Raw genomic sequence first — 26,143 nt, 5'->3', positions numbered from 1 at the left:
CCAGCCCTACCACCTTGTGTGAGAGAATCAGATGTGTGAACTGACCGTTACACCCGGATGGTGTATGCCAGGATGGGGCAGCCCCAGAAATTAAGGGAGAAGAGAGCAGTGCCCCTAACACGGGCTGGGATGGGCTCAGCAAGGCCTTCCTGGATGAGGGGACCTGTGAGCTAAGCTATAATTAAAGAGGGAATGACCTGAGTTGAGATGGGTTGGGGAGGCCATTCCAGGCCTGGAGGAGAGACCAAGAAGTCAACCATGTGGAGTGAGGCAAGCTCAGGATTACTGAGACTTGGAGCCGGAGCACTGGGACCTGAGCCTGGCAGTGGGTCTTCAGCTATGAATGGCCTCAAGGGCTGGCGAGGAAGGTAGACGTTACTCCATGGGGATGGGCTCAGGAGAGCAGGCAGGCATGTTACAGAGGCCACTCTGGGGAGTGTAGAGGGTGGGGATGGAGGGGTGGAAATGAGAAAGGGAGAGAGCGGAGTGGAGTTGCTGTTGGGCTCTCCTTCCAGGGATGGCGATAGCTTCAACTAAGTCAGGGGCACTGCCAGTAGGAGGAGATTTTGAGACATATTTAGGGCAGAATGTTTCCAGGCCTCGGTACCCAATAGGATGAGAGCATGTGAAGGAGTGGCTGCCCCAGGCCCTGAGACAGGAGCCCTGGAGGAAGATCTGGTTGGGTAGCTGCCTGGAGTAACGTGTGTGAACTGCCAAAATGAGAGTGCGTTATTTTTTATTTTCTAATTAATCGCTCAAGAATCCACAGGTGTGAGTGAGAAGAGAGAGCATCTCAATCCTGGCCCCCCCCAGTTTGGATATAGTCCAGGTAAAGGATAGTCTGACTTCCATAGCTAAGCAGGAAAAGTACCAGGAGCTAAGCCACCGGCCTCTGTGCTGTGCTGCTGTGAGGATGGGGAGGCAGGGACCGGCTTTGAGAGCCAAGCCCAGGCACTGTGGGAGGTGACGAGGCCTCACTGGTTCAGATTCCCCCACGGGCCTCTAGGGTTCTTCAGATGAAATGACAGTACTCTCACTTCGCAAAATTTGGCCCAGCATCTGCCTTCCCCCATCCCCACCTCTGGGCTCCCAGAGATACAGATAATCATGTACTCCTGGATTATAGCTTTCAGTTACATCCACAGGTCTTTTTCAAGACAAGCTATCCAGGCACACTGGGTCAGGTGGGGTACCAATGTCCCCCCTCCTTGGGATCTAGAACCCCTGCCTCCTTCCTGCTCTTGGGATCCACCCCTTAGAGCAATAAGTGAGTCCTATAGACAATCTGTCTGCATCAGAATCAGTTGCAGGGGCATAAAATAAGGCCTCATAAATGAGATTTCCTGACTCAGAATCTCTGGGCAGTGTAAGGATCTGTTTTTTGAAAAGTTCCTCATCTTGTGATTTTTCACCCACATTAAAGTGTGAGAATTTCTGCTCCACATACTAGGCATCTTTTCCTCTCAATTTTTTTTAAACATCTTATGTTTTTATTGAGGTGAAATTCACATAACATGAAACTAATGCTGTTAAAGGGAACAACTCAGTGGCATCTAGTGCAGTCACAATGTCGTGCACGCACCACCTCTATCTAGTTCCAAACTATTTTCATCACCCTAAAAGGGAAACCCCGACACATCCTCACTCCTTCAGCCAACCCCTGTGCAGCCACCAATCTTCCTATCTCCATAGATTTACTTGTTCTGAATATTTTTATAAATGGAATGTGTAGCATACATGCAGTATGTAGTCTTTTGTGTCTGGCTTCTCTCGCTTAGCATACTATTTTTGAGGTTCACCCACATTTGTAACATGTACCAGTACTCCATTCCTTTTTATGGGTGAATATCATCCCCTTGTATGTGTGTACCACGATTTGTTTATCCATTTATCTGTTGATGGAGATCTGGGTTGTCCCCATCTTTTCGTCATTGTAAATAGTACTGTGCCGAACTTATTTGTACAGATATTTATTTGCGTATCTTTCTATTCTTTTGGGTAGATACCTTGGCATTGCTGGGTCAAATGTAATTCAATGTTTAATTTTCTGAGAAACTACCAAACTTTCTGTTTTCTGCAGCAGCTGAACCAATTTTACATTCCCATCAGCAATGGATGAGGGTTTCAATTTCTCCAGATGCTTACCAACGCTTGTTATTTTCCATTTAAAAAAATTATTGCCATCCTAGTGGATGGCTATAAGTGGTATCTCATTGTGATTTTAATTTACATTTCTCTAATGGCTAATAATGTTGATATCCTGTGCTTGCTGCCCATTTGCACGTCTTCTTTGGAGAAATATCTGTTCAAGTCCTTTGCCCATTTTTAAATTGGATTTTTTTCTCTTTTGTTGTTGACTTGTACAAGTTCTTTATATATTGTGGATACTAGACGCTTATCAGAGATATGATTTGCAAATATTTTCCCACATTCTGTAGGTTTTTCTTTCATGTTCTTAATAATGTCCTTTGATGCACAAAAGTTTTTAATTTTGATGAAGTCCATTTTATCTGTTTTTTCTTTTGTTGCTCATGCTTTTGGTGTCATATGTAAGAATCCATTGCCAAACTCAAGGTCATGAAAATTTACCTGTAAGTGTTCTCCTAAAAGTTTTATGGTTTTAGCTCTCATGTTTTTAGATCATCGATCCACTATATGGTGTGAAGCGAGGGTCCAATTTCATTCTTCTGCGTGTGGCTGTTCACTTCTCTCAGCGCCGTGTGTTGAAGAGTCATCCTTTCCCTATGGAGTGGTCTTAGCTCACTTGTTGAAAATCGATCAGCCATAGATGAATGGAGCTACTTCTGGACTTTCAAGTCTATTCCATTTGTCTACACATCTATCCTATGCCAGCACCACGCTGTTTTGATTACTGTAGCAAGTTTGAACTCGGAAAGCGTGAGTGTCCAACTTTGTCCTTCTTTTTAAATATTGTTTGGGCTGTTTGGAGTCCCTTGCAATTCCATGTGAATTTGAGGGTCAGCTTTTACTATTGAGTGTGTTAGCTGTGGGCTTCTCATAAATGCTCTTTATCAGGCTGAAGAAGTTCCTGTCTATCCCTAGTTTGCTGAGTGTTTTTATCATGAAAGAGTGTTGGATATTCTCAAATGCTTTTTCTGCATCAATTGAGATGGTAATTTTTTTCCTTTGTCTATTAATGTGTGTACTACATTGATTGATTGTCTTATGAGGAACCACTCTCGCAATCCTGGGAGAAATCCCACTTGATCATGGTGTATTATCCTTTAAATATGCTATTGGATTTGGTTTGCTAGTATTTTGTTGAGGCTTTTTGCATGTATATTCATAAGGAATATTGGTCTGTAGTTATTTTCTTCGTGTGGTTTTGGTATCAGAGTAATAATACATACAGGCTTCATTGCTGTTCCCTGACCATGCCAGACATAGTCCCACCTTGGGGCCATCTGCATTGGCTGTTCCATTTGCTTAAAATGCTTTCCCCTGGACATCCGCATCCCCTCTGTCAAGTCTGCCCAGATGCCACCTTCTCAAAGAGGCCAACTCTGCCACCCCAATTAAAATGCAAATTGCTTCCCTCCCCAGCGCTCTTGAGTCTTTCTCTGCTCAATATTTTTCTTACATTCACACTTATCATCTGTCTTCATATTATATAATTTACTTATTCATTAGTATATTAATATATTATACAATATTGCATTGCAATAATAATTTTTCTTATTTATAACTTACCTATTTATTATGTTTGTCTTTATTATTTGCACCCATCCTCGCACACACCTGGTATGGATTGTAGTTTGTTTAGTTTATAGATGTATCTGAAGTGCCGGGAAAATATTTAGGTCAATAAATATTCATCCAGTTGAATTGAATAAGTTAACACCAGATACTGGAAACCCTCCCAGCGCCTTAGCCGTTCTTCAGGGCTGGTGGTGCCAAGAGCCACCGCAGCACCGGCTGGGAGAGCAGCACCCCGGGCAGCATGTCTCAAAATCACGTGTTTGTAATTTGGGCTTAGCCTTGTGGTTTTACTTTGTTTTTATTTTATTATGATCTTTTCAACGTACATACAGTCAAAGTACCTTTTATGGTGTACAGTTCCACAGGTTTTAATTCATGTGAAGAGTCATGTGGCCACCACCTTAACCAGAATACAGAGCAGCCCCACCACCTCAAATAGTTCCCAAATGTTGCCCCTTCATAGTGAAACTCTTTCTCCACCCCTAACCCATGGCACCCACTGATCTATCCCTATAGTTCTGTCTTTTCTGGAATACCATATAAATGCAAGTATGCAATGTATAATCTTTTTTTTTTCCTGAGGATGATTTGCTCTGGGCTAACATCTGTTGCCAACCTTCCTTTTTTTTGTATGTGAGCCACTGCTACAGCATGGCCACTGACAAGTGGTGTAGATCCATGCTTGGGAACCAAACTTGGGCCACTGAAGTGGAGCATGCTGAACTTAACCACTAGAGCCCCGGGGTTGGCCTTACAGCATGTAATCTTTTGAAGATAGCTTTAAACTCAGCGTAAGGCCTTAGAGATCCATCCAATTTGTTGTATCAGTAGTTTATACATTTTCATTGCTGAGTAATATTCCATTGTAGGGATGTAAATGTTTGCTCCCAGTCTGTGGTTTGTCTTTGTATCTTTAAAGTGTCTTTCACAGATCAAAAGTCTTTATTTATTTATTTATTTTTTGGCGAGGAAGATTGGCCCTGAGCTAACATTTGTTGCCAATCTTCCTCTTTTTGCTTGAGGAAGACTGTCCCTGAGCTAACATCTGTGCCCATCTCCCTCTATTTTGTACGTGGGATGTCACCACAGCATGGCTCGATGAGCAGTGTGTATGTCCATTCCTGGGATTTGAACCCACAAACCCTGGGCTACCAAAGCAGAGTGTGCAAACTTAACTACTATGCCACCAGGCCGGCCCCAAAAGTCTTTAATTTTGATGAGGTACAGTTTACCAATTTTTTATTTTATAGAGCTTTTTGTGTTATATCTAAGAACGCTTTGTCTAACCCAAGGTCATGGAGATTTTCTCCTATGTTTTCTTTTTAATGTTTCATAGGTCTAGGATCCATTTTGAGTAACTTCTTGTACAAAGTATGAAGTTTAAGTTGAGATTCACTTTTTCTTTTTTGCATTCGGATGCCCAATTCTTCCAATGCCATTTGTTGAAAATATCTTCCTTTTTCCATTAAATTGTCCTTGTACCTTTATAAAAAATCAGTTGGCTGTATTTATGTAGGTCTTTTTCTGGATTCTCTATTCAGGTCCATTGATCTGTATGCCTAACCCTTCACTAATACTGCCTTGACCACTGTAGCTTTGTAATAAGTCTTAAAAGCAGCTAATGTGAGTCCTCCAAATTTATTCTTGCTTTTCAAAATCACTTTGGTTATTTCAGTTCCTTTGTCTTTGGCTGTTCGAGTGTACATAAATTTAATGATCAACTTGCCTATATCTACAAAAAAAATCCTACTGAGAATTTGGTTGGAATTGCATTAAATCTATAGATGAATTTGGGGGAAAATTGAAACCCTAACTATATTGAATCTTCCAATCCACAAACATGGTATGTTTTCCCATTTATGTAAGTCTGATTATTTTTTAAAATCAAGTTCTGTAGTATTTAGCATACAGAGCCAGCATATTTTTTTCTGAGATTTGTACCTGAGTGTTTAATCTTTTTTGGAGTACTATTTAAATTATATTTTTAAAGTTTTGTTTTCCAATTGTTTGCTTCTAGTATATAGGAATATGATTAATTTTCATATGTTACAGTGCATCCTGAGACCTGCTAAATTTGCTTATTAGTTCTAGGAGCTTTTAAATAGGCCACTTAGGATTTTCTATATAGACAATCATTTTGTCTGTGAATAGTAACAGTTTTATACCTTCCCTTCCAATCTGCTGTTCCAGCATGATGTGGAATAAGAAAGGTGAGAGTGGGCGTCTTTGCCTTGTTCTTAATCTTGGAAAGTCCTTAGTCTTTTGACATCTAATATTATATTCATTATTTTTTTTTTTTTTTTGGTAGGTGCCTGTTATTAGGTTATGGATTGATTCCTTCTAGTTCTAGTTTATTGAGAGTTTTTATCATGAGCAGAAGCTGAATTTTTAAAATGTTTTTTCTGCATGTCGTCATGTTTTTTTCCCCTTAATTTATTAATATGATGGCTTACGTGACTGATTTTTGAATACTGAACCAACCTTGCGTTTGTGGGATAAGCCCAATTGGCCATATTGCCTTATTTATTTTATATATGGTTATATTTGATTTCCTAATCATATGTTGAGGATTTTCACACCTATGGTTTTAAAACATGATTTCTTTTCTTGTACTAGCTTTGCCTGCTTTTGGTATCAGGCTATTTCTGGCCTCACAAAATACATTGGAAAGTATTCTCTTGTGCTTTTTGAAAGAAGTTGTATAGAATTGGTGTAATTTATCTTCTAAATGTATGGTAGAATTCACCAGTGGAAATATCTGAGCCCTGAGTTTTCTTTGTGGGAAGGTTTTTAACTATATATTCAGTTTTTGAAATAGCTATAAACTGTTCTGGTTATTTATTTCCTTTTGCTTGCCTTTTGGTAGTTTGTGGCTTTGAAGGTATTGGCCCACGTCATCTAAGTTGTCAAATTTATGTGCACAGAGTTATTTGTAGTATTTTCTTATTATCCTTTTAATGTCTGTGGGGTATGTGATGATATTGTCTCTTTCATTCCCGATATTGATAATTTGTGTCTTTCTCCTTTTTGGTTAGGTTAGCCAGTGGTTTTTCAATTTTAAAAGTTTTCAAAGAACTGGATTTTTACTTCATTCATTTTCTCTATTGTTTTTCAGTTTATAAGTTCCTTGATTTGTGCTGACTTTATTTTCTTTTTTCTGCTTGCTTTGGGTTTATTTTTCTCTTTTTTTTTTTTTTAAAGATTTTATTTTTTTCCTTTTTCTCCCCAAAGCCTCCTGGTACATAGTTGTATATTCTTCATTGTGGGTCCTTCTAGTTGTGGCATGTGGGACGCTGCCTCAGCGTGGTTTGATGAGCAGTGCCATGTCCGCGCCCAGGATTCGAACCAACGAAACCCTGGGCCGCCTGCAGCGGAGCGCGTGAACTTAACCACTCGGCCACGGGGCCAGCCCCTATTTTTCTCTTTTTAAAAATAATATCTTAAGGTGGAAGCTTAGATTTTTAATTGGAGACCTTTCTTCCTTTGTAATGTAAGCATTTACTCCTATAAATTTTCCTCTAAGTACTGCTTTAGCAGCATCTCATAAATTTTTTTATGATATATGTACTTTTAATTTAAATTTAAAATATTTTTTAATTTTTCTTGAAACTTTCTCTGTGACTCATAGGCTATTTAGAAATATATTGTTTGCAATGTGAGTGTACTTAATACCACTGCATCCTACACTTAAAAATGGTTAAGATAGTAAGTTTTATGTGTATTTTACCACAGTTAAAAAGAAATATTGTCTAATTCCTAAGTATTTGGAGATTTTTCAGTTATCTATCATCACTTTTAATTTAATTCCGTTATGATTAAAGAAAATACTTTGTATAGTTTTACTTGTTTGAAATGTTTTCAGGTTTGTTTTCTGACCCAGAATACAGCCTATTTTGACAAATGTTTCCTGGGGACACGAAAAGCATGTGTACTGGCCATTCGTTGCTGGGTGAAGTGCTCTATAAATGTCAGTGACATCAGTCGTTGTTCAGTTCTCTATCTTTGATGACTTTCTGCCTACTTTTTCTATCAATTACTGGGAGAAGAGTGTCAGAATCTCCAACTATAATTGTGGATTTGCCCACTTGTCCTTTCACTTCTGTCAGTTTTTCCTTATGAAATTGGTTGTAGTTGTCATACATATTACATCTAATACAATTTTGCTTTTGACCACCATGCATATTTTAAGAACTTACGAGGGAAAAAAATAGTCTAATATATTCATCCAAAGATTTACCATTTCTTTTGTTCTTTATTAATTCCTGAAATACCAAGTTTTCTTCTGTTATTATTTTCCTCCCAACCAAAGAACTTCTTTCAGTATTATTTTCAGAGCAAGTCTGATGGCAGGGAATTCTCTTTGTTTCTCTTTGTCAGAGAATATATTTTTGCTGAAAAATATCTGAAGGATATTTTTGCTGGATATGGAATTCTGTGCATTTCTTTTCAGCATTTTAAGAATGTTGTTCCCTTGCCTTTTGATGTCTTAGGAGAAAATCCACAGTCGTTCAAATTGTTGCTTCCCTGTGTGTGATATATTGCTTTTCTCTGGCTGCTTTCAAGAATTTTTCATTGTCTTTAGGGTAAAACAGTTGATTATGATGTGCCTGAGCATGGATTTCTTTTTGATTTTGTTTGAGTTCTGTCAAACTTCTTGAATCTTTAAGGTTATGTATTTCACCAAATTTGAAGAAATAATCACTAAAAACTTTATGAACATTATTTTTTTTTACACCACACTCTTTCTAGAACTCCAATGGTAGGAATGTTAGATCCTTTGGTATTGTGACACATGACCTTGAGACTTTCTTCATTTTAAAAAATCTTTTTCTTTTTCGTTGTTCAGCTTGGGCAATTTCTATTGATCTGTCTTCAAACTCATGAACTCTTTTTCCTCTCATCTTATTCTTCTATTGTTCCCCTTCAGTAAGATTTTAAAATTTCAGTGATTGTATTTTTCAGTTCCTAAATTTACATTTGATTCTTTTTTATTGCTGCCATTTCTTTTTGAAGATTTTCCAGGTTTTTATTCATTTCAAAACTATTCACCCTTATTTCTTGGAGTTTGGTTAATAATAGCTGCTTTCAAGTTTTTGTCTGATAATTCCAACATCTGTATCTTGGCAACCTTGGCATCTGTTGACTATCTTCTTCCATGTGAGATATTGAGATTTCCCTGATTCATCCTATGTTGAGTAATTTCAGAGTGTATTCTGGACATTTTGAATGTTATGAACTCTGACTCTTATTGACATCTTCTGGAGAATGTTGATTTTGTTTTAGCAGACAATCAACCCAGCTAGGTTCAGGTTGCGAGTTCTTACCCACCTTCTGTATCAGTTCAGTTTTCAAAGACTTTGCATGGTGTTTTGATCTACTCCTCTCTTGCCCTGTGCAGTAGCCAGTCTTAGGTGGTGGTCTACCCCTGAGTTCAGTCTCAAAGCTTTTGTAATGTGGTTTAGGATCAGATCCACACATGTGCAGCTCAGAATGGAGCCCAGAGGTTGATACACAACCTAATGGTCTCACTTTCTTAAGCCTCCTCTTCATCATCTCCCCAACACTTGCTGGCTCTCAGAGGTCCCGTCCTTCTGCACTCTCTAGAAAGTCATGGCTTTCATTTCCCTGCTCTGCCATGTACTTCCCACAACTGCACCTTTCTCTGGAGCCAAGCAGGTAGAGGAAAGAGAGACAAAATCAATGCAGATTCCGCCTACACTCTTGGGACCACAGTTCCCCTGGTCAAAGAGAAGGGCTCTCCTCTCTATGAGTTTTAGACACCTGCCTGGCTGTTGCTGCTGCTGTGGGGTTGCCTGGAGGCTGGGGTGAGAAAGAATGGAGAAACCTAACAAAGAAAATCCCAGAGGATCTCTCCCATGCTCTGTGACCTGTAGGGGCCTCCTTTCCTGCTCCTCAGACCAGAAACAGAGGCCGTCTCAGGGAGCTCTGTCTGTCCTGTGCACACCTGATACACAAATCTGAGTTTTAGGCTCCCTGTGAGCCCGTATCAGGGAATGCTGGGGGTGGGGGGGGGAGGGAAGCCCCAGGAAACTCATTGCCATTTGTATGATGCTTTGGGTTTGGTTTCCATTTCTGCCACCATTTGCTTTTCAGAGTCCCAGAGAGCTGCTCATGCATTCCAGCTCTGTCTTAGTCACATTCGATGGGTAGGACAGATTAGATTGTGAAGGGATCCAGAAGCCCTTGTGTGTATGTATTTCATATAGCATGAGAGCTTGTCCATCTCCCACATATCTGGAGATAAAGGGAGAGGACCAGGGAACTAACTTCCACTAAGCACCAATTGTGTGTCAGGCACAAAAACATTGGTCTATGTCTCTATGAGGAAAGTATGGTATCGTTAGTTCCATTGTACATTTGGGGAAAATTAGGCTCAGATCAATTAGTTAAAGGTCAAAAAGAAAATAAGTGGTAGACGATTCTGAGCTGCACAAGTGGGAGACTGAGGATGTATTTCATGGCCTGTCTTACAAAGATCCAGAAAGTTCTGTGAAAAACAGAAGAGATTAGAAGCCTCAAGTCTGATGTCCTGCTTCCTCTCTCTCTGCAGGACGGATGAAGGTGACGCTGTGATCATGCACCCCGGGGTCCTGTGCATCATGGTGAGGCTGTTGCCTTGCTTGTACCATGAAGATCACCCCCAGGTACCTGTTGATGAGTGCACGTGTTTGTCTTTTTCACATGATTGACATTTAAGCTCCTTCTGGCTGGGGACTCCTTTTTCCTTTGCCCTCCGTACCCTGCATTAGCAGAGCCAGCATCTCAAAGTACCTCCTGCGAGGAAGGGTTGGTGTGTCTGAGACCCTTGCCCGAGTTCTGCCCACCTTTCCAAGGCCATTCAAAACGGGTCCCTTCTGTTGGCGAAGTGACCTTCTAAAAACAACAGCCAAACAAAAACCAACTGAAATGATTTAACAACCTTCACGAGGCAAGTCCCGGGTGCTGAGCACAGTGCTGGGCATTGGTGGGACCAGGGGTCCTCTGCTCCCCATTTATTCATCCATCTCATGGGTGCTGGGTGTGGTCCTGGCTCAGTGCTCCGAGCAGGACATGCAGGGCTAACATGATGGACACTGTCCATGGAGCCTGCATCTACGCTGGGGACTCAGAGTGGGTGACAGTGCAGACAGACTAAATAAAGAAGCTCACAAATGAATATACAATTACGAATTGTGACAAGCGATATTAAGGGGATAAAACAGGATTCTGAGAGAGAATAATGAGAATGGAGGAGGGGGACAGACCTAATTAAATCTAATTTAGATGAGGGAGGGGAGGTCAGAGAAGCCATCTCTTAGATGGCGACATTTAAGCAGAGCCCTGAAGGATGAGTAGCGATTAACCAGGCAAGAAGGAGCCCACTGTGCAGCTGGGGTGGGAGCCAAGGGGAAGAGCAGGAGGTGGGCGAGGGGGCACGCAGAGGAGGGCTGCAATGAGAGACGCACTCAAGCGAGAGTGGAGGGTGGCACTGTCAGGTTTGTGTGCTACAGATATCTCTGGCTGTGGCGTGGAGGATGGCCTGGGAATGAGGCTGTGCAGAAGGAAGGGGACAGTGGTTAGGAAGCCATGTCCACAGTCTAGGTGACACATGGTGGTAGCTCGATGAAGGTGGTATCTGTGAGAAAGTGTGAAAATAAAGGAGACCTACTCAGAGAGAGAATCTCAGGACCCCGAGGTAAACGGGGTACAGGCAATGGGAAGAGGGAGGAGCCACGGGTGACTCCTGCCCTGGCGGAATGAATGGCTCCACTGTAGGGAGGCAAACTTGGGTGGGTGAAAGCGTTGAGTAACAGGACGAGGCACGTTCTGAGTAAGGACTCTCAGTTTGAAGAGTGAGTGCTTTAGAAGTTCTGAGGAAGAAACCGGAAGAGTCAAGGAAGACCTGGAAAATGTACTCTTCAGATGAATTAGCAGCAGATGAAGGGGAATTAATTGACTTGAGCAGCTACTATGTACCAGGACTGATGCTGAGCCCTGCTTGTTTAATCCTCATAGCAGGTTTATCAGGAGTAGTATCATCTCCATTTTAACCACTGGGGAAACGGAGTCTCAGGTAATTTAAATGGCGTTTAAAGATTCCCAGTTGGTGGACCTGGTGTTAAATTTGGTCCTATGTGATGGCAGCCCTCCTGGTCTTGCCCTGCACAGCAGTGGCTTCTATAGGAGGAACAGGGGCAGGGGGCACACAAGTCTAGCTTTTTTGTTTGGGAGTAAAACAAGGAGGCAATATGTTTTAGGAAGACATAACAACCAGTTGGCGTTATTAATCACAGCTTGAAAATGACAGTGACCTAGTAAAAACATTGCAAGTCCTCTGAGATCAGTGAGAGACGTGGAGAGGAGGAGCGGAAGCTGTGATGTGTCCAGAAGGGAAGCGTTTTCATCAAGGACATTCTGCAGTATTCTGTGCAGCAGGAAAAAAACCAACTAACCCGGTTCCGTGTCTACATGGCCCTTTGGAACTGGAATCCTTGTTCCGGTTCCTGTTCCTCTGCTGGAAAGTGATGATAAAGTGATTAAGAATCCAATGAATGAGAATATATCTAATAGTGAAATGGAATGCGCTTTGCGTTTTTCCACATTTCTGGAAGAGCAGTAGACCGGGATGAAATGGGTTTGATGGCTCCCTTAGTCATCTATTGCTGTGTAACAGACTGCTGCCAAGTTAACAACAGGTGTGTCACTCTTCCTCATGGGTCCGTGGGTCAGGAATCCAGGCAGGCACAGCAGGGACAGCTGGTCTCTGCTCCACATGGTGCTGGCCTCGCTGGACCATCCCAGATGGCTTCTTTACTCACAGAGCGGGCACCTCACAAGCTGGCTCAAATGGCAAGGGGCTCAAGTGGGTCAGATGCCCGGGGCCTTGATTCGAGCTATTGGTAGGATCCTGGGTTCTCTTCCATGTAGCTGTCTTCATCTGGCCTGTACCTGTGTCCCCCCAAGTGGATTCTCCAATAGGCCAGATAGCAGCTCAGGGGTCCCAAAGGCGCTAAAGCAGAAGCTACCAGGCCTTCCAAGTGCTTAGGCCTGGAATAAGCCAGCATTGCTTCCATAGCATTCGATTGGTCAAAGTGAGTCACAGGTTCAGCTTAGACTCAATGGGAAGGGACATATGCCTCCCCTACTGATGTGAGGGGTGCATGAGTGTACAGGAGAGACGAATTGTTGGGGGCCATCTTTAAAGACCAGCCACCATACTGCCTTAAGCACCCAACTGATGGATAAAAATATTTGACTCCTAAATCAAATGTCTTCTAGTCATTTAGTTATCTTAAGTCTAGAACCTTACTTTCTTTACATTGGTATTCAAGACAGGGCCCGTCTGGAGCATGTTGGAAACTAACACACATTGAAGGTCACCTCTACACCAGGAATGTCATTTCATCAATAGTCACAACAGCTCATTAAAGTCCGTGAGACTCTCCCCATTTTGCAGATGCTTGAGGCTCAGGAAAGTTGTGTAACTTCCTAGGGCCATGGGGCTGCTGAGAGGAGATCTGGAACTCGCTCCCAGGCCCAAGGTCAAGACGCGATTGATGAATGCGTCTGTCGTCTTTGCAGCTCTCGCAGAATGGGGGGTCATAGAGTCTGAGCACTGTACATTTTTCTAGGTGCAATCTCCTCATTGGAAGGATTTTTGGCTTCCTTAGCTGTATTTTGTACTGTGCAACGTACTTGCAATGAGAAAACCACACCAGCGATTTAAGTGGTCTTAGCAGTCAAATGGTTGCTGATGGATTTCTTGTGCAAAACCCCAACCCAGTGATGACTGATGGAGTGATGCAGAGCAGATGGTAGCCTGTCCTTGCATCTCCTAGTGCATGGGAACTCTGTGATGATCCTGAGTGTTAGATAAACTCCATGAGTTGTCACAATAGGGCACGGGGAAGAGCTTTCGCTCATCCTGGGATGGTAACTGGACAAACTAAGCATGCAAATGAGAATTCCATTTGGTAGGATACTTTTTCCCTGTTCAGGTCACATTAAGTAATTTAGGAAATGTCTGACTGTCCCTCACTGTCTCTCAAATACGCAGATGAAATGTAGTGGTGCATTTTCTCAAATATTTTCTGCAGATGCCAAACCAGCAGCTATTAAAAATTGGATAATTACAGTAATTAATTTTTCAACGGAAGGGTGGGAAACCTCATAACAACAAATAGGATAGTAAATCAAATGAGACCATGCAAGAGAATGCTGAAATGAAACTGACTGCAGGACTGCAGATTTTGGTGCAGAAAAAGGAGATGGAAGTTTCAGTAGATGGCAGTGTTACTAAAAAGGTGGACTGCGTTCCCTCTCACCTCCCTTTGTGGAACCTGCTGGTTCCGGCATTCGCTACACTCTTAGCCACTTAGATTCCTCAGATGCGCTTCTTACCTTACGGATGAGAAATTGCTGGCTTTCCAAGGTACGGATGTCACTTTAGAAGCGACAACTTAACTACCTCTGTGGGTTCCCGGATTTGTTTCTGATTGTGACCACATTAAATTTGTTCTGTTCACAATCGAGAGGTGTTTTCTCCCCCTCCAAAATGCTAACGCTGTGAGCTGCTCTTGGAAACAGATGATCCAGCTGGGCGTTTTTGTCTCTCGTGTCAGCACAAGTATTAAAATTGGACTGCGGGAACTTTACCGGGCATGTTGCTGTGCTAAGCACAAGGCAAAAGGGAGTCCAGCTCAGATCTTCTGGAGCTGAGTCGGCCCCACAAAGAAACAACTCATGGAGAAGAAAGACATTTTGCCTTTCCAGTGTGCTCAGCAGCCATGAGCATCTTGCCGTAGGGCCGTGGCTGCGGGCTAGACCTCTGACCAGTTCCGGGAGGGCTTTCTGGTCCTAAGCAGCCCTCCACTTCCGCCAGGGCTGTGGCCTTTATTCAGTTCCTAACAGGGGGCTGTTTGCTTGTGCGCATGACAACCATAGCTCAGAGGGTAGGAAGACAGATCCGGTTTAGCAGAGGTGGGACTCAGCCTGTGTTGGAGCAGCCAACGTGATGTGTTTCCTTCTGTGAATAATTGCTTAACCCCTATCAGGTGCCGCTGGGGGTTCAGAGACCAATGTCACAGGAGCTCACAGTCTGAGTTTGAGGGCAGGTTGATGGAGGAGTGTAGAAGATAGTAAGACGACATTCTGATGGCTGTAACAAAGGTTTGTCCCCAAGGCCTTGGGACAGAGGGGAGAGAAAGTCTCAGAAAGGGGGACACTGGAGCCGGGCTTTAAAGAAAAGAAGTATCCATGCCAGATCAGGTAGAAGAAGGGATGAGAAGCTCCCAAGTCAGAGAGAGGCACAAATGAAGATGCCCATTGGGGGACTTTGAAGCTGGGCTAGGGTAGACCACGTGGGTAGAAAGGCAGTAAGTGGGGCTGGAAAGCTCAGTGGGAGCCACATGATGAAAGGCCTTGAATACCATGTTAAGAGGATTGGATTTTATAGAGTTACTTTCCACTGTCATCATCGTCGTCACCATCATCACCACCACTATGTTTAATGAGCATCCACTATATGAAGGCAAAGTTCAGGCTCTGAAGAAGCAGATTTTGGTTAAATATCATGTGCCACCTAACAGTCACAGAGCCGTGGGAAATTGTCTAACCTCTTTGGTCCTTTCTTTGCTGTTGTATGAGGATAATAAGATCATCTTCCTCGTGGCATTACTGTGAAGAGTAAATGGAGGATGCATGAGCGCTTAGCATGTCGAGCAGAACTTATACTGCAGCAGGAGAAGCCCTTACCACATGGTGTAGCGACTGCTATTACTTGCCAAATACTCTACAAGCATTTCATCTTTTAATCTTTGCAATGACCCTGCAAGGTGGATATCAACAGGCCCACTTTGCAGTTGAGGACTGGAAACTTCTAGCTATTAAGTGACAGAGTTAACATGGATGCTGGTTGGCAAATGTCCTTGATGCAAGGCTCCAGGACCTCCAGCCTCTATGCCAAGTTGCCCTTCCTATGAGGATGTGGTGGCTGTGGGAGGCTATTGGAAAGCAATGACACGGTCAGACCTGGGCATTAGAGAGACCATTGTCTACAGGCAGTCTGCACCTCGAGTCATTGTCGGGTGTGTTCCAGAGTCTGCTGCCATGGAAACATCCTGCACAGTCTTATGGTACAGCAAGATCGGATGTGGGGCCGCATTTGTCTATCAGCTCATTGTGCCTTAATTTGGAAAAGGGTGTCATTTTCTGGAATTAGCCCGTATTTCAAACACATTGACCTAATCATGTGGGTTTCAAATAACTAAAATATTGACAGCATTAAAGCCCTGGATAGCATTACGTAAGGGCAGGCTGTTTGAGAAGAGGGCCATTTCCTTCAATGAGGAAATTGGTAAAGTAGCATGTTGCTTTGTTAAATTATGATCCATCAGAAACTTCAAGTATGTTGAATTTTTGTGTATCTTATGCTGTTTCATACTGAACCCCATCCTCAGAATATTTCTATTGTTCCTGAGTGAAAAAAAATCTCAGATCCTGGTCAAAATCCAGTTGACTTTTTAGGGTTGCGTCTTAAATAGAGCAACTAGACATAGTGTCACATGGAGATAAGAGGATCGAAAGCAAGCTACAATGGACACAGAATGATGAAGTGGAAGTTAAAGTTGACACGATGAGTTCTGGCCCAATTATCAGGTGACCTTGCTCCTAGCCCCTTTAACATCATTATTTCTGCCTTATGTAGGCCACTCCCATTTCTGCACCTCGATTGCAGCTACACAGATTTGGCCTAGATCACAGGGTTGCAGACTCAGTGTCTTGGGACCAGAGAAGTAAAGGAAATGCATAAATCAAGCCAGGTGTATACAATAGGGAGTGGTGAGGCCTGTGGCTACAGGGAAGGGAACTTGCCCTACCTAAAGTGCTCACATTTAACTAAGAGGAATAAAACAGAAGCAAAGCTGAACTGTTCCTACCAAATAAATCACTCTTAGAGACCAGCAGTTGATGACTCTTATGAGACACTAAGTTCCCTTCCTTACAACGCGTGCGTGATGCGGAGTTAAAATTATGGGCTTTGGAGGAAGCCCTGGGTGGGCTGCCAGTTCTGCCACTCATTAGCTCTGTGACCTTAGGAAACTGATGTAACCTCTTCAAGCTCAGGGTCCTCGTGATAATATTTTCCCCGTGAGAAGAGAAGTGGAGGGGACAGTTGTGAAGTGCTGAGTCCTGTATGTGGCACGCAGTGTTGCTCATCAGACACTGGCTCCATCAGACCCTTTCTCTCTCCTCTAGCTTTGGCCGTCTGTATTCCTAGGACTCTGGGTCATGGCATGGCAAATTCCAGAAATATTAAAGGGGAGGTAACACATTTTAGGTATATTCCCAACTGGCGTCACACTGTTGATAAATTAATAATAGAGAGTTGATATTGAACTGTGTGTTAATATCCACTATGAATCAAAAGACTGAGTCCTCTTTCCTGCGTACATGGCATGTGATTCTGAACCCAGAAGGAGGAATTACCTGTTGGATGATAAAATGGAAGGTCCCTACCAGCCTGAGAAGTGGATCAGAATCCATTGAATCAAAATTCAGCAGAGATAATTAAGCCTGTGCTCATGTCTTGATGCACACACACAGACACACACAGACACACTGGGTGGGGAAAACCAGAAGAGCACGTGTAAAAGAGTCCTAGGGGGTTTAATGCAAGGTCAGTAATAGTCCCAAGTCGGGTGACGTCACCTCTATGGTGAATTCTACTTTGGGATATATTTATAGAAGTATAGTGCCTAGCTAAAGGGAGGTGATGATCCCACCAATCCCTTAACACTCTACACCTGTGTTTATTCAGAGGCGAGAAACTAGGATGATAAGGGGACTGAAAAACCTCCTTGGTCATGAGAGGAATAGTCAAGATCTCAGAGTGTATAGCCCAGAGAGAAAAAGATGCTGGGAGAATGAGAGCTGGGCAAATACTTGCTGGTTGCCTGGTGGTAGAATAACGGGAGACAGACAAGGACCGGTTCAACAGTGAAAGACCTGGGCTCAAAATAAGGTCACACTTGCTGAAACTGAATGGGCAACTGGGGAGGTAGTGAGTGTTCCAAGCGAGGTGTTACGTTCGCTGTGGAGAGTACCCAGCACCTGGACCAGAGTTCGACTTAATGACTCCTGTGATGCTGACCGGCTCCGAGAGTCCCTGGCTTGGGAATGTGGCCATTGGTGAGTGAGGCTGCATGCACCTGAGACATCCACCTGGCCTCTCAAGATGGCGGAAATCGCCAAACCCATTCAGGCGTGGTTCATGGCAAATACCGTGTGCCAGTTACTAGCTTCAGGTGACTCCTGTGTGGGGCAGAGCCACGAGCACTTAGCTTTTCCTGTAAGTTCTGAGAGGGTTGGCCTAATACAGGATGGGCTGGGCCCCTGGTACCGAAACCATAGTATCAACAGTGCAGTTTGGCTCAGCTCCGGGCTGTCAGCTCCCACTGCATCCCCGACCTACGGGAGGCTGGACGTGCTGCAAGGTAAGGGGCAGCCCTGAATCCAGAACCAGCACCCAGAGGCCTTAGAGGCAGAGATCGCAGCCATGAAGTGGCCTCTGGAGTGGGCCTCCTGGTTTGAACTCCTGCCCCGCACTCACCGTGTAACCTCAGTTCCCTGTAATCTCTGGGACTCAGTTCTCTTGTTTGTAAAATGGGGTGATGATCGCATCTAGCACACGGTGTTTGTCTGAGGTTTCAATGGGCGAGTACAGGAGAGCATTTAGAGGCGGGCCTGCAGAGTGTGACTGCGCCATGACGTGAGCTCCCATCACTGGCATCTGGGCCTGAGAACAAGGTAGGTGTGCTCCTGCTCTGGTACTGAGATGGCACAGCACACAGCGGATGTCTAAACTGGCCGCTCGATTAGAAGGACCCTTATCGATATTAGGTGAGAAAAGAAGACTACATCTAAGAGTGGTTAATATCCTGAAAACACTTGCATCCTGTAAGATAAAATGCTTTTGTAGATGCTGTTTCTGTTGCTTCCCGCAGAAAACATACCAGGGAGGTAGGTGTTTTCAATATTCTCATTCTAGAGCTAAGGAAGCTGGATAGGGGTTTACCGGCTGGTTTCCCTGAGGATGTTCTCATGCTCCATCTCTGGGCTGGTCACAGGCTCATTGAGGGGAGAGGTCTGGATACAGGGGGTGATCGAGCCTGGCTGACAACCGCCCGTGATCTCCAGCCTTTCCCTGAAAGGTGATGCTCCCCGTCACCCCTTGACCTTTGCACGTGCTGTTCCCTCTCCCAGAAAGACCCTTTTGCCTGCTGGCCTGGCTCTGTCTTCATTATCCTTCAACACTTAGTTGGCACATCACCTTTTCTGACCACCCTCTCAGCCCTCTGGGTTAAGTGTACCTCCCATGTTCTAGAACACCTTTGTGCCTTTGTTCTTGCACTTCCCAGCAGCTGTGGCATTTGAGGCGCAGAGATAAGTGCTAGGGAAACAAGGGTGAAGAGTCATGTCTCAGGCAGCTGCTCACAGTGCAGTGGGGTCGGGGCCGGTGGGAAGAGAGAGAGCAAGCGAGCGAGCAAGTGAGCTGTCATAGTGTAGTATTTATAATGACTGAAGTATGGACACAGTGCTGGTTGGGAAAGTCAGAGAGTTTCTTAGATGAGAGGACGTGAGAATTGCATCTTGAATAATAAGTAGGAGCTCAGCAAAGGGATGGGCTTGGAAAGGACATTCCCAACTCCCGGCATCAGTCAGAAAGGGCGTGGCATGCTCAGCAAAGGTGGGACTGTTACCAGGGCTGGGCTACAGGTTGAACCAAAAGGGAGGATGGGGAGTAAAGTTGGAAAGAGACAAATATTTCATAAATATAAGATCGTGGACTTCTGTTACCGGGAAGTGTTGGCCATCGTACGCACATGATTCAAAGAAGAGGCAGAAGATTTGTTTCTCGGTCTTCGTTGCAAATCTATACAAGTGCGTCAAGGAAGACCTGCCTTTAGACGTGGCTTCTACTGATTGGGTGGGATGTGGACCCTCTTACGCCTAAACCAAGATCACAGCCTCCCGTGCCTACAAGGCCATATGGGTACCACAAATGAGTGTATCCGGCTAGTGGGGCCTGGGGTCAAAAAGAAAGTTCACGCCCACATAGAGAGAGAACTAATTCTAAGTAATCAAAGGTAAAAACTGTAATTTATCAAATAAAACGCATCTGTGGGTCCTATTTATCTGTGACATCCCTGAAGACCTGAGGTCACCTATATGGTTCCATCTCTCTTCCAAAATCTTCAGATAAAGAACATTTCAGCCAAATTGCAACAAGTGACTAATACAAATTTGAGCAGTTGGTAGAAGCCTCTAGTCCTTTCTAAGTGTCTGGGGGAAGCAGATGCTGGTTGTCTGATGGTTTTCACATCTATGTCAGTAGAATGTGGTTAACATCCAGAAGACACATGTGCACCGATGTACCCAAAACCCATGCCTCCTTGGAGGCACCCGCCCCAGGGACCCAGCCCTCCTTGGGCTCTGGGACCATATTAATCTGAACTGGGAGAGAAAGTGGAGGAGAGAGAGAGAAAGAAGAATAAACATCCAGAGCTGGACAAGGATGGACGTGAAATCTTGACTATTAAGTGGGGAAAGCAGAAAACTCCTGAAGCCACTCTGCAAATCGCTCTGTGATAATTTACCTTGTGGGTCCAGCCTGCCGGCCAGCCTGGTGACCCCACGTGCTTACCACTGAGTCCTAATTGAACCACCACCCCCTCTCCTGCTTTGGAAGTAATACGCGTTAGGAAAATCAATCCGTTTGTAGGGGGAGAAACCAGACTGGCTTCCTGCTACTGCTCATATTTTCACTAAAACCCCATTTTACTGGAACCAGCATTGAAAAAACAGCACATTTTATTCAAAACAAGGCAATATTGGTATTGACAGAGCTACCGTGATAATGAGGGCGATCAATTTTTCCCTCCTCCATTATGAGGCATTGAGCAATTTTGGAGTAAACTTGTGGCATCGTTAGGCAAGACCAGCATTTCTCCCTTTTGAGAACTTTTTTTTTCTTTTTTGCATATTTAGATATTAAGTATTCCTACTCTGGTGAAAGAAAAAAAAGCAAAAACAACAAGAAAAAAAGAAAGCCAAAAGTCCCCAAAGCAATAAGTGAAGTGCTGGTAATAAAAACTGGAAGTTGTAGATGTTTCTTTCTAATTCTTATTAATAATACATTGTGATGTTATTTTTGCATCTTGCTTCATGCCGACTGTCTCCCCAAGTCTCACCCCAAATTAAAAGACTACAGATACTAAACAATCCAAGTTCTGGGAGAGGGAAAGTTCCAGGCAAGAGGGTGGAAGCTCCGTCTCTGTCTGGAGAAGGGCGGAGAAGGAGGAGGGCAGAGGTGCAGGCTCTGTTGGATGCAGGAAGGGGCACAGAGCATCAGCAGAAAGATCTGGGAAGGGAGTCCAGGAGGTGGGGTAGATTTCCACATGGAAGAGCTCTTTGAAGTAAGCAATGGCGTTGTTTAGTGCAAATTCGTTTTGGCATTTCTGTCTTCTGTTTCTGGCCCCCATTGGGCTCTCCATGTCCCTCCACCAGCTCATGCTGGCTGTGCTAATACCACAGTGACAGGGAAGGACGCCGTCTCTGTCCCTTTGGGCTGCCAAAACAGAATGCCCTAGACTGGGTGACTTACAAATAACAGAAATTTATTTGCCATGGGTCTGGAGGCTGGGAAGTCCAAGATCACGATGTTGGCATGTTTGGTGTCTGGCGAGGGCTCACTTCCTCCACGATGGCCCTCTTCTGACTGTGTTCTCACATGCTGCAAGGGGACGGGGAGGTCTCTGAGGTCTCTTTCACAAGGACACTAATCCCATTCATGAGGGTGGAGCCTCTCCCAAAGGCCCCCCCCACTCCAAATCCCGTCACACTGGAAATGAGGTTTCCACGTCTGAATTTGGAGGGACACAAACATTCAGTCCATCGCAAGGCCCATCTTCTCCAGGTGGTGAGATGTCTCCCTGACATCAGTGACAGTGGCAAAATGACAACATTTCAGAATGACAAAATCCTGCCTGGGAGCAATCTCCCTGAAAAACCATCCTAATAGAGTTTAAATTTTAAACTCAAATTAAAATAGTCTAAAATGTTGAGTCAGAAATGTCACTGAAGATATCGTAAAGATGGGAATGTCGCTGGATGCCATCCATTTGAGGCAGGAGCTACAGGTGCTGGGCTCCTGGAAGGCAGGAGGGAGGATGGGTGGGTGAGCTTGTGACCAATCTGTTTTTTAAAAAATCTAAAAACTGAGGATAAACAGTATAGATATGGTTCCCCATATATTTTAACCCTTGAAACATATATGCTACAACACAGTGTTTGCAGCCTGCGGAAGAATGTCATCTTATTAATTTCCATCCCTTAGTGATACATAGTCTTGACAGTCTCTGGGCAGGGTACCCCCAAATCAGTGCACCCTGTGTGGGGAGAGGATGGTGGAGTGAGGTGATTCTGAGCATGGGGTCTGGAGTCAAAGCCAGGCTCTGCTCTTACTACGTGGCTGGACAATTCACTTCTCTGGGCTCAGTTTTCTCATCTGTAGAATGGGGGAAGTAACAGTCCCTTCCTCATAGGGCTCGTTACAAGGATTTTGTAATCTACACATGTCAAAATGCTTAGCGTAGGGCCCGGGACATCCTGACTACCCAGGAAATAGTCTCATCACAGGGTGAAACTTGGTCCCCAAAGTCGATGCTGGGCCTGAATTCTGCTCTAAATTTAAGAGCTCTGTGAAATGCATGAGGGGCCGTGGGGAGCCCCTCTCCTCCTAGATGCTGTAAATTTTCTACAGCAGCCCGGCTCCCACTGTGCTGAGACAGTCCCCTCACCTGTCTCACATTTAGCCTGTGATGCCTTTGAGCGGGGACGGTGTCTTACTCATCTTGAGATGCCCAGAACTTCACCCAGACCCTGACGACGTTGAAGAGGCAGTTAGTGCTTGTTGGAGGGAGAAGAAGAAGAAAGGGAAGTGGGGGAGACTGCAAGAAAGCTTTCAAGGGGGCGGTGGGTGACAGAAGGTCTGTGACTCCATGGGACTAGAAGCCAGTCCTCATCAGAAAGAGATTATTCAGTAAGTGCCTTTACCGTTACTCCTGGTGGGCTAACCTAGCCATAATCTACATTGTCATAGATCTCTCTTCTTGAAACCAAAACTAGGGCAAAGGCCGGAAAACGAACAGCATGCTAGCATCTCAAGGCGGGTTCCCTGGAAGTGGAGCCCAAGACATGGGCATAGGTGTGTTGGATTGGAGGGAGGGGCTCAGGAGAAGGAGGTGAGGGACGTGGGACGGTGCAGGGGAAGGAGCTGAGTGGGGGTCTGCTGTTGGCTGAAGTCCAGCTTCAGCCTGGACCCACTGGGTGGGGGTCTCAAGCATGAATTGCACCACAGAGGCTGAAGGGCTTGACCTCATTGGCTAAACCAGGTGTGTGTGTGTGTGTGTGTGTGGTGTATGTATGTATGTATGTTTGCATGCATGTATGTGTATAGTCGTGTGTTGCTTAACGATGGGGCTGCATTCTGAGAAATGCATTGTTAGGTGATTTCATCATTGTGCGAACATCATAGAGTGTATTCTCACAAACCTAGATGGTGTAACCTATACCAGGCTATATGGTACTAATCTTATGGGACCACCGACACATGTGTGATCTGTCATTGACCAAAACATTATTATAGGGTGCACGACAATATATGTATGCATGTGCACATCTATATGTGCATGGGTGCACACACGTTTGTGCGTAGGCCTCTGTGAGCATGTGTGCATGCTTGTATATATACATTTGTGCATATGTGTATTCATGTGTACGTACATATGCATACACACATTTATATGTATGCGTGCATGTATACACACATTTATATGTGTGTGCATGTGTGTGCATGCATGTATGAACACATGTTGGGGGCCACAGAGCCCCCGGGCAGGGCAGCTCCCGTTTAGGGCAGGGCAGTCCTCCAGAGAAGGGGAAGCTGTGATGGGTACACTCACGTGGAGAAGGTGGTCTGGGTGGGGCCCCCATAAGATCCACGGCAGGAAAATTCCACTGAGATCTAACCAGTGTCCCTGTCACATCAGACAATATTGTGTACAACAGGAAAGAATGTGGACAGCCCTAAGAGTTTTTGTAAAGGAATTTCTACCCCCAACCATCCCCTTGCTCCAAACCATTTATATGTCCATGGAGGGCTGGAAATTCCAGGGGTTTATATTTTTTGAAGAAAAGAAGATTGTAAAAATAACATATTTGGCTCAAATATTTACTGAGCCGACTCTATGTACTCTATTCTATGCGCTTCAAGAACATAAAGATAATGAAGTGACTTGAAATCTAGTTTTTCTTGTTAGCACTGTTGAGTCCATTTTGAGCCCTGGTGGCCCTGTGGACAGCAGAGAGAACCCTGCTTGGTCTGCGCCACCGTCTCACCTTCTGGAGCTCCACCAGACAAAGCTCTGTTGCTATTCGTAGGGTTTTCATGGCCAATGTTTTCAGAAGTGGGTGGCCAGATCTTTCTTCCTCGTCTGTCTAGTCTGGAAGGTCCACTGAAACCTGTCCACCGTGGGTGACCCTGCTGGTATTTGAAATACCAGTGGCACAGCTTTCAGCATCACAGCCACATGCAGCAGCCACAGTATAACAAGTGACAGATGGATGGTGCACTTGGTTCCCTGACGGGGAAATGAACCCAGGCTGCAGGGGTGAGAGCACCGAATCTTAACCACTAGACCACCAGGGCCAGCTTAAAATCTCGTAGGAGTAAGATAAGAGTGTGGCTGTCCGGGTAGCAGAAGGTGCTGAGGACAAGGAGAGATCAACAGAGGACGATGGAGGGTGGGTGGGAGGGAGACAGCACCGGGGGTGAAGGGGAGGCGTCAGTGACAGCTTCCCACAGGAGCCTGACCTCAGCTGGCTTGTACACTCTGTGGTTGGACGCGTGAAGATGGAGACGGCTGCATCTGTCACAGCCAGTGGCGTGAGGGGTACTCCTGGAGGCTTGTACTCCCTGGTGAATGTCACCTTCTACGTCAGGGGGAGCAGTCTCAAACGCAGGACCGTTAAGTGAGTGGAGCCAGCTGGGGGGCGGTGTGGGACCCACTAAGGGGCCCAGCCCCTGCCCAGCCCCAACTGCCTCTCGACAGACACAGGACCAGATCTTTCGATCTTTTGAGAGAGGCTGCACGTCTGGACTTTGGTGTAAAATCTCCAGACATCTAAGTATTAGCAGTTAGTTCAGAAACTGCTTAAACATCGTGTGGATCAAACGCCACGTGGCTCTGAAACAGAGGCAGCCTCTCGCCGGCCAGTTTGCAGTCTCTGTTTTAAGACGTCTGCCTCTTGGCCAGCCGATGCCAGCGGCTCGTGGCCTCCTACGGACCGGCCTCCAGGCCTACAGGTTTGAGAACACCCGAGACAGAATGAGTGCAGTGAGAATGGACTGTGGTGGGCACAGGCTCCTCGCCCCACAACCAGCTCAAGGCCTAGTCAGGAGTCTATCAAAGTTGCCCACAAAACATCTGACCTCAGCGGCTCACTGCTTGCTGTGGTGCCTCTTAGCTGTCCCAGGAGATCCAGTGCTCCCTGGCCAGTCACATCCAGTCCCTGGTGAAATCGGAGAAGAATCGGCAGGTCCTGTGTGAGGCGGGGATGCTGAGGACCCTCATGGCCTCCTGCCACAAGGCCCTGACCACCGGCAGCAGCCCCTTGCACTCGGGCCTCATCAGGATTTTTGAAAAGCTTGCTTCTCAAGCCATCGAACCGGACGTGTTAAGGTACCGTGTGCCGCGTTAAACGCTGCTGAGCCCCTGGCAGCTGTGGTCATGCACAGTGGACAGTTGGGGCGCACAGGGATGGGGGTGCCCCACACCCCCTCTGCCCTCTGCAGGCTGTGGGCATTGCAAGGCCAGGGAGGAGCCTTGGGGCTGTGCGGGCCACATGTGAGCCCACAAAGCAGACACAGCCCCTCCCAGGGAGCGGATGGTCTCAGGGCAGAGGGGACAACAGTCAAAGCATCCTGCTGACAGTACAGAATAGCGCTCTCGGGGGTGCTCTGTGGAGAGTGCTCCAGCTCCATGGAACTGGGAGGACCACAGTTGGGAGACTGGGCGTAAAAAGGCAAGGCTTCAAGGAAGTCAAAGCTGCTGAGCCCTGAGGCCTGTGGAGACGTTCACCAGCCCAGGAGAGGAGGGAACAGGGATGCAAAGATGGCCTGTGGAGGGGCACGGGGGCTGTGAGGGCCTGGCTGTGCCGGGGAGGCTAGACTGCAGTGAGCTGGGCTGTGTGAGGGGCAGCAGGGACTCCAGACGATGAAGGTAACAGAGCAGAGCTCTTGTATCCTGTGGGGGCCTTCCCCCTGGCAGCCCCTCCATGACTCCGTGTGTTTCCTGGAGCC

General features: G+C 45.3%; 1 protein-coding gene across 7 annotated transcripts in view; it reads left to right on the top strand.

The window, feature by feature from the left end:
- WDFY4 (WDFY family member 4) overlaps positions 1-26,143 on the top strand; it is a 301,239-nt gene that overhangs the window by 73,077 nt on the left and 202,019 nt on the right. For all 7 annotated transcript variants that reach the window (XM_070615433.1, XM_070615417.1, XM_070615438.1 and 4 more), the window contains 2 exons: positions 10,292-10,385; positions 25,309-25,523. In XM_070615433.1, coding sequence (XP_070471534.1) covers positions 10,292-10,385; positions 25,309-25,523 — 309 coding nt within the window. The remainder of the gene's footprint in view (positions 1-10,291; positions 10,386-25,308; positions 25,524-26,143) is intronic.

The sequence above is a fragment of the Equus przewalskii genome, chromosome 1 (genome assembly GCF_037783145.1).
Source record: "Equus przewalskii isolate Varuska chromosome 1, EquPr2, whole genome shotgun sequence".
In the NCBI taxonomy this organism is placed as follows: Eukaryota; Metazoa; Chordata; class Mammalia; order Perissodactyla; family Equidae; genus Equus; species Equus przewalskii.
This window is presented reverse-complemented; position numbering and strand designations above follow the sequence as displayed.